An 8,775-nucleotide genomic window follows, 5' to 3' on the forward strand; every position below is an offset into this window, starting at 1 on the left:
GTCCCTGGAGGCGGAGCTCGAACCTCATTGGTAGAAAGGCGACCCGAAAAGAAGAAACTGATCTCGACAATCTCCGAGTGATTGGGGTTGATGGGACCCGGGGAACAGCGAACTAGGCTGCTGACCAATCAGCGTCCAGAAGAGAGAACAGGGAGCGCAGGTTCTGCGGTCACACGCCGCGGAGTCTAGTGGGAGGAGCTGTTGATCAGCAGGCTCTCGCTGCTTCCTGTTTCCGGCTTCTGGAGCGGGGCGCATCGCGGCGCCTAGGGGAGCGCTGGCTTCAGAGAGGAATCGAGGGACTGGGGTCTGCGCCCCCGCACCCCTGATCTCCGGACGCGTCTCCCAACCCCAGAGACACATTCTTGGGGGCTTCTGAGCCGCGGTTGTTCTGTTTTCCCGTGACACGTGAGTGTTGGGGGCGTGGAGTAAGCGGGCTGGGGTCCTCGCACACCTCTGCACTGGAGGAGGTGCGGACCCGGAGTCTCGTCTGGCCGTGATTCTGGCTGGAGATCCTGCTAGGAAGCCTTAGGGCAGACTGGAGGCAAAAGGCATGAGAACGCCAGACTTCTAGGAGTGAGGAAGAGGAGTTCCAAGATCAGAGAGGGATTTGAGATGTTTTGAAGGTGGGAAAAGGAAAGTGCCCATGTGTAAAGTGTTAACTGGATGCTTGTAGAGAGAATTTTGACCTGTATCGTGGGAGTAAAGTGGCGTCATGGCGACATTTGGGGGTTAGGTATGACTTTGAGCAGATGGAAGGCGAGAATTTCCAGAATCCTGGAAGAAGTTCGAGGAAGGTCTATTAACACGGTGTGGAAAAGAATAACAGGAGTATCTTCTGTTTCTGTGGAGACTTTGAAACAGAGAATTACCTCCTTAGGGCACTTCAAACATCGGGTCTTTCTGCCAGTTGAGACTGATCTTAAAAGTGTTGGCTGCAATGAACCAGGCGGAAGAAAATAAAGCCCTCCATTAGAAAATGGAAAACGGCCATGAGTGGAAAAGTGCGTGCAAGGCTGAGTGAGGTCAGCAGTTTCCCAACCCCTAACTTAGTCACTCGCTGTCCTATAGAGAATGTTCAGCATTGCCAATAGATCTGTCTCTATAGAATAAGAAAGGGGAATTCTCAAGAGCCTAAGATCCTGTTTTACAGCGTCGAGACAAGTGTTTGCACTCTGAGGATCTCTTTGGACCATGTTAAATCGGAACTGCCCAGCTTTCAGTTTTATCCTGCTATCAGAAGTTTGACCACAAATGCCTTCATGTCATTAAGTCATCCAGGTTGATCCAGCAACTTCACCCATTTAATATTTGTGTAACCTAGGACAAGTAACTTAGTGGACAACTCTAAGCGGCAGACCCCTCATCTTTTCTAGGTTGTGTAACTGTCACCATGCAAGCATAGCATTTAAAACATACACCACACCGAATCAAAGAGAAGCAGCTCAAATTTAGACTCAAATCTTACACTGGGAGGAGTGTAAAGTTATTCTTTTAACTTTTTGAACGGATAAGCAAATGACAAACAATTCCGCTCATCCAGTGCCTACCGTGGCTTATTTTAATTTTTCATCCTGTCCCAATTTTGTGAAATTCTTTGCCCTAATTTGGGAAGAGAAAGCAGCAACCGTTAACAAATGAGGAAATAACTTGGAGACCAGAGTGCACAGCATTCATTGTGTGAGAGCATCCCTCCAGGATATGTCCTGGGGAGCAAGCGCCTCAGAGCCCAGAGTGTTACCATTTTAAATTAAATCCTGAGAGAACTTGAGGAAAATGGCACAGAGTAGGTTAACAGAGGAGCTCTAGGTGAGGTGACTGGTTGAGCAATAGCTGAGTTCAGGGGAGGAGAGCTTAAATCTGGGCTCCTTGTTACACTACAGTTAACTGGGAGGTAGAGCGACTTCCCCTTCCTGGTCTGTTTTTAAAAGAAGAAAGGCAGCTAGCTCTGCGTTGGCTCCTACTGGATAGATGACTCTGGAGCCATCTATCTTACGCCATTAGCTTTGTCAGTGGTATTTGTTCTGTTTGCCCTGTAGTTTTTATTTGTGAAATAGACACTGTTAAGTTTAACACATGGTTTGGGGAGGATTGACTAGCTAACGTATGTTAGCATTTCAGGGAGTGCCTGGCTGAACGTTGTCACTCTGCTGCATATGTCCTGTAGTGTCCTATTTGAGATGTGTTAGGAGTGCCTTTGACCTCTTGGCTACATGTGATTACTGTGTGGAAATAAATGCCTTGTTTGTATTGGTGAGTTGATGTGTGGGGGTTATGGGTAGGTGGGGTTTGGATTAAGTGTGTTACCCTCCCCGCATATGGGAAATAGAAACTCAGATGTACCTGTCAAGGAAGAAGGAAAATGAATTTAGAGCACAGGGTTAGAGATTTCACTTTCTTGTGGAAAATGTCTGGAAGAGTTAACTGTCAAAAAAAAAAAAAGAAAAAAGTGAAACCATTATAAAATTAACAATGTCAATGGCCTGAAGGGTTACTAATGGGTACTAATAAAAGCCTCATGCAAGCATCAAATCACTGTGGCCTAACTATGAAGGTAGCCAGCTTTTCAACATTGATAGGACACTGTCATCCACAAATATGTTGGGCTGCATTCACAGGTATCAGGGGATAAATGTGTCCCGTGGGCCATAGTTTGGGTGGGCCTGTTAGAATAATCCAAACAGAAAGTGAACTCAGACCTTTAGAGTATAAAGACAGCCGTCCATCTCACTGAAAGTGTAGCTGGCCTTAAGACTTGTGACTTGGAGGGGAGGGGCGAAGGTAGATTTTGGAAGACTTGTAATCACTCATTTTGACCCAGTGAGTTTTCTTCTGTGATTGGGTGATTTTTCAGAGAAATGGCACATAAGTAATTGAGGTGAGTTAAGGTACTATGGCTGCTTCACCCACACCCCATATGCTTCCAGTGAATGTGAAGAGAGATGGTTGGGTGTTTCCTACTGATATGTTAGGGCCCAACAAAGTCCATCTTCTCTCTCTTCTTTACATCTTTCATAATAATGTCAAGCTAGGATCTGTGTAAACCATGGTGGAATGTTCCAGGGAAGGCCACTTAGGCTTTATTTATAAACTAGTATTTGACTTTGAAAAATGGGACACTATGACACAAATTTACATCAAACAGTAACAGTGCCAAGATGGGTGCACCCTGTCTTCTATTTTCTTCCTCTTACCATACCCCCTCCCCCATGTGTTTCACTGGGTTTTGGATTTTAGAGATTTTTGAGACTGGGTGTCTCACCAGGTCTCTCTTGCTAGCCTCAGACTCACAGAGGTCCATCTGCATCTGCCTCTGAGTGTGGAGACTAAAGACATTTGACTCTACACTGAGCCCCCGTTTGTTTTGAAGCAGTCATGCTCTTTGCATAGTCAAAATGCCATTATTTCTTGCACAGTTGTGTGACTGATCTATTCTCTTTTATCTCCTGATGCTGCCTTCACCTTCAACACACTTTTCCAAAAGGATGTTCCCCTTCCTTGGCCGCTGGAGGACTGAACTGTTACTGTTGCTACTCCTGGCTGTGGCTGTGAGAGAATCCTGGCAGATAGAAGAAAAATCTTGTGACCTGGTAGGAGAGAAGGATAAGGAATCAAAGAACGAGGTGGCTCTCCTGGAGAGGTTACGGCCACTGTTTAACAAAAGGTAAAGGAAAAGAACCTGATGGGGGGCTGGAGAGATGGCTCAGTGGTTAAGAGCAATGACTGCTCTTCTGAAGGTCCTGAGTTCAAATCCTAGCAATCACATGGTGGCTCACAACCATCCGTAATGATCTGACACCCTCTTCTGGTGCATTTGAAGATATATAAGTAAATAAATCTTTTTTTTTTTTTTAAAAAAAAAAAAAAGAACCTGAGAGGGGAGAGACTATCTTCTAAGGATCTTTTCTCTTTCGTGAGTTTAGCTTTAATGTGGAAGGGGTGCATGAATGGTACAGGCTCTAATGTGAACTTTAGCAACTATTAGTTTTATTTGGCTATAATACATTCCCCTCTTTGATGCCAAGTTCACAACCATGTTACCATGTATCTTTTTCTTTTCATAGAAAAGTATCAGTTTTTAAAGACTGGGTCTAAAACACCAGCTTGTAGAAATCGGAACATTACTTGATGGCTTCATATAAGACTTTAGAAACATCAAACAGACACATTAGACATATGCATGTCTAAGTATGTCTTCATCTGTGTCGGGGAATATTCAGATAAACATGAAAATGATCTTTAAACATAGGACTGTCCTATGAAAACAGACAGACCCTTGCTGTGGGCAAACAGCTAACACTTATGTAGCTAGAATGGATATTCTAGAATGTATTGCTGTCTTGGATGGTATATTTGAATTTACTATGAACAAGTAGGACCGTCATTGGGGCCACAAATAGCTCGTAATTCAACAGATGTTATGCCTTTGATAGGAGGGGGGAGTCTGTTTTTTCCTGAGCATGGTAACTAGTAATCCAGTTCTTTTTCTCTTCCTCCTTGTATAGTTTTGAGAGTACTGTGGGCCAAGGCTCAGACACATACAGCTACATATTCAGGGTATGCCGGGAAGCTAGCAACCACTCCTCTGGGGCAGGCCTGGTCCAGATCAACAAAAGCAATGAGAAGGAGACGGTGGTTGGGCGAATCAACGAGACTCACATCTTCAATGGAAGTAAGATATTTCCTGCTGACTAATCCCAAGTCAGCCCTCCAATAACCCTGTATGTGTTGGCCTTCTCCAGCGTCTGCATGTCACACTTTATGGAATCGGTCTAGACTGTAACTCACAGTGCCCAGCTCCAGAGCTGCTCAGTGCGCCTCTGTGTTGGAAGACAGTGCAAAACTTTGATAAAGAGAGTATAAGGGTGGGTAGGGAGCAGGGTGGGGGGAGGATATAGGGAAACTTAGGGATAGCATTTGAAATGTAAATAAAGAAGATATCTAATTAAAAAAAAAAAAAAGAAAATCTTTTTTAAAAAAAAGAGAGAGAATATAAGATTGGACATTAAGTTCAAGGTAGAACATTTGCCCACATGCACAAAGTTCTGACTTTGATCCTTAGTACCACAAAAAAGGAAGACAGAAAAGGGATGGAAAAGCAAATATGAATATGAATGACTGAGAATGAAAGTGGATCTGAATCTAGCCATAATTTTACGTAGCCTGGAGTCCCTGCTAGTCACCCAAATTCTTAAATCAGTTCCATACCAGCCACTGCCATTTCTCATCAAATTAACCACTACTGAATTTTAAGATAACTTTTTTGTGCAAACCTAAGTCTATTTAAGGGGGGGAAACCCTCTGCCTACTTGTACTAACAGCTGTATTTTTCAAATGTCATGAAAGTATATGCTGGAGGGGAACACCTGTGGTTTGATTTCTTCCCGTAACAGATAAATTATCCAGTGTAGATATTGACTATGTAAAGAATAAAATAAGTTCTTGACCCAGCACTCTCTCCTAGTACGATGGTGTTTCAGTCACTGTTCTCTTGCTATAAACAGACACCATGGCCAAGGCAACTGTTAAGAAAGCATTTAATTGGAGGCTTGCATTTTCAGAGTTTAGTCCACTATCACCACAAAGGAGACCATGGCCGTACACAGGTACCCCTGGTGCTGGAGAAGTAGCTCAGAGATCTGCGTCCTGATCTGGGTTAAAAGATGGGGAAAGACTCTGGGCCTGGCATGGGGTTTTGAAACCTCAAAGCCCACCCCAGTGACATACTTCCTCCAAAAGGCCACACCTCCTAATCTTTACAATCCTTTCAGATAGTTCCATGCCATAGTGACTTAGCCCAGTCATATATATGAGCCTATGGGGACCATTCTTATTCAGACCACCACAGATGGTTTTAAGAGACCAGCTCACTAATTTTAAAATCTTGTTTTCTCATATGCAAAGTTGAAAGAATCCTTACTTGGTTGTCAGTCAAACAGTATTTTACAAAGAATGTTAAACATAGTAAATAAATACTTGGACATCTCCCTGCTGCCTGGCAGTCTTGTGGAATCCCCTTTTGCATTGTGTTGAGAAAATGCACATCAGTGTTAAAAGACAGCTTGGATAGAAACTGTCTTTTATTTTTATGTGCACTGGTGTTTTCCCTGCATCTATGTCTAAGTAAGGGTGCCAGATTCATTAGAACTGAAGGTATAGACAGTTGTGAGCTGCCATGTGGGTGCTGGGACTTGAACCAGAGTCCTCTAGAAGAGCAGCCAATGCTCTTAACCACTGAGCCAACTCTCCAACCCCGGGATAGAAACTGTCTTTACATTCTTTTGCCTACCTTTAGTATAGAAAAAAATAAGGTTAATCTTACATATCTGATCATTGCTCTCTTAAAACAAGGGAACAAAAGTTTTCTTAAGAAATAAGTTTTGGGCTGGTGAGATGGCTCAGTGGGTAAGAGCACCCGACTGCTCTCCCGAAGGTCCGGAGTTCAAATCCCAGCAACCACATGGTGGCTCATAACCATCCGTAGATCTGACGCCCTCTTCTGGAGTGTCTGAAGACAGCTACAGTGTACTTACATATAATAAATAAATAAATCTTAAAAAAATAAAAAATAAAAAATAAAAAAAAAAAGAAAAAAATAAGTTTTAAGGCCAGGTAAGGAGGCTCATGTCTGTGACCTCAAAATTTGGGAGGCAAAGTCAGGAAGATCATAAGTTGGAGGCCAGCCTGGTCTACATAATTAGTGAATTAAGGCCACCCAGAGCTACATAGCAAACAAAACTCATCTTTTAAAAAAGAAAGATTTTAGTTTAGCATTCAGATATACAGATCGTTTCAATTATTATTAACTAAAAACAGTTCCAGTAGCTTATTCCACTGTCATGCTACCCATTGTTGCCTCTGCTTTCCCTGCTCTCCATAGTGCCATTGTTCTTGTCCCTCCTCAGGTAATTGGATCATGCTGATATATAAAGGAGGCGATGAATATGACAACCACTGTGGCAGAGAGCAGCGGCGTGCAGTGGTGATGATCTCCTGCAATCGGCACACACTAGCGGTAAGGCATCCTGGGACATCCTGGGGCCAGGAGCAACAAATGATTGGGCTTTATGTATTTATCAGGGGCAGTCTTATTTGTTGGATGCAAGTTGAAAGAAGACATACATATTACTGTTTGGTCCTCTCATCATCAGGCTAATTTTAACCCAGTGTCTGAGGAACGAGGCAAAGTCCAGGATTGCTTCTACCTCTTTGAGATGGATAGCAGCCTGGCCTGTTCACCAGAGGTCTCACACCTCAGTGTGGGCTCCATCTTACTTGTCATGTGAGTACTTTGTACCCTCTCAGTAGCTGTGTGTGCTGACATATACTAAATTAGAGATGGCTCACTGATATTAACTGTATACGTTCAAAGAAATTAAGCTGGGGAATAGAGCTTGGTGACTGAGCGCTTGATCAGTCTGCATGAGGTCCTATGTTCAATCCCTGACAGTAGTAAAAAAATAAAATACATTTTGAAGACAGTCTTATGTGTAGCTATAGCTGGCCTCAAACTCAAAAGAATTTCTGTCTTCCATGAGCTGATATTAAAGATGCACCTGATCAGACCTGGCTTCTTAAAAAATGGTTTAGTCCCAATAAATGATTTGCATCTGGAGATTTGCTTATATAGCGTGTCTCCCTGTGTAGCTCTACTGACCTGGCTATGTAGATTTAGCTGGCCTCTGCCTCCCAAGAAAAGGCATTTGGTTAAGCTTCCCTCAGGAGGGGGCTGGACACTCTTCAGTACTGTATCACATCAGTAGTATAAAGAAGAATCCTGTTTACCCCCTTCTAGGTGTTTGACACAGCACTCCTCTGAGGAGCTACCGGCCCTATAGAGTAGTTTAGGAAACAGCTAAAAATGAATGTAGTCTAGCCTTGGCTTCTCACCACTGCTTAGAAAACAGCCAATATTGACTATAAAGTCTAGCCTTGACCTTCTCAATGCTCTTAGAGGTATGTGGTGCCACTTCAGGGTTAAAATAAGTTTTAAGTGTGTGTCTTCCTGTCTAGATTTGCATCATTGGTTGCTGTCTATATCATTGGGGGTTTCTTATACCAGCGACTGGTAGTGGGGGCCAAGGGAATGGAGCAGTTTCCTCATCTGGCCTTCTGGCAGGATCTTGGCAACCTAGTAGCTGTAAGTAGCAAAGTTAATTTGAGCTAAGCCTTGGATTTTGGGTGTTCTTGGGGAGGGGGTTTGGGGGGGAACATTGTCAGTTTGAAATCATATCATCTGTTTCACTCTAAAATAGATAATCAAGATTATCTTTCCTTTCCTTTTTCCCGCCAGGATGGTTGTGACTTTGTGTGCCGTTCCAAACCCCGCAATGTGCCTGCAGCATATCGTGGAGTCGGGGATGACCAGCTGGGGGAAGAGTCGGAAGAAAGGGATGATCATTTGCTACCAATGTGATTGCACTTTTAATGTCTAGCCACCTCTTCAGTCCCCAAACCAAAGCATACTCAGCCGGACTTCTCAAGCTGTAATCCCATCTCTGACCTTGCCGTTAATATTCTTGCTTTCCAGTTGACTTTTGATTTGACCCTAACCTGCCTCTGTGCACCTTCCTATTGTTTCTCCTCAGCATGAGTAGAGTGGAAGGCAGACAGACATAGGGAGTGTGGGGCAGACTCCTGCACCCCAGGAAGAGCAAGGACAGCTAAACAGGCAGAAAGCCATGAGCCCTGGCTGTAAACATTTTCATAATTTCAAAAGTTGAGACACTGGATACTCTAATTAAAAAAGCAAAGATTACTTGTACCTTTGGTTGCCTC

At 43.6% G+C, this 8,775-nt stretch overlaps 1 protein-coding gene across 1 annotated transcript; it reads left to right on the forward strand.

Annotated features, from left to right (window-relative positions):
• The first annotated feature begins 162 nt into the window (after nucleotides 1-162).
• Nucleotides 163-8,775, forward strand: M6pr (mannose-6-phosphate receptor, cation dependent). Its single transcript, XM_021190751.2, has 7 exons — nucleotides 163-405; nucleotides 3,482-3,661; nucleotides 4,503-4,669; nucleotides 6,903-7,012; nucleotides 7,149-7,279; nucleotides 8,011-8,137; nucleotides 8,291-8,775. Exons 2-7 carry the CDS (start codon nucleotides 3,483-3,485, stop codon nucleotides 8,411-8,413), a joined length of 837 nt encoding a protein of 278 aa, XP_021046410.1. The 5' UTR covers nucleotides 163-405; nucleotide 3,482; the 3' UTR covers nucleotides 8,414-8,775.

Source organism: Mus pahari, chromosome 2 (assembly GCF_900095145.1).
Source record: "Mus pahari chromosome 2, PAHARI_EIJ_v1.1, whole genome shotgun sequence".
NCBI classification, from domain to species: domain Eukaryota; kingdom Metazoa; phylum Chordata; class Mammalia; order Rodentia; family Muridae; genus Mus; species Mus pahari.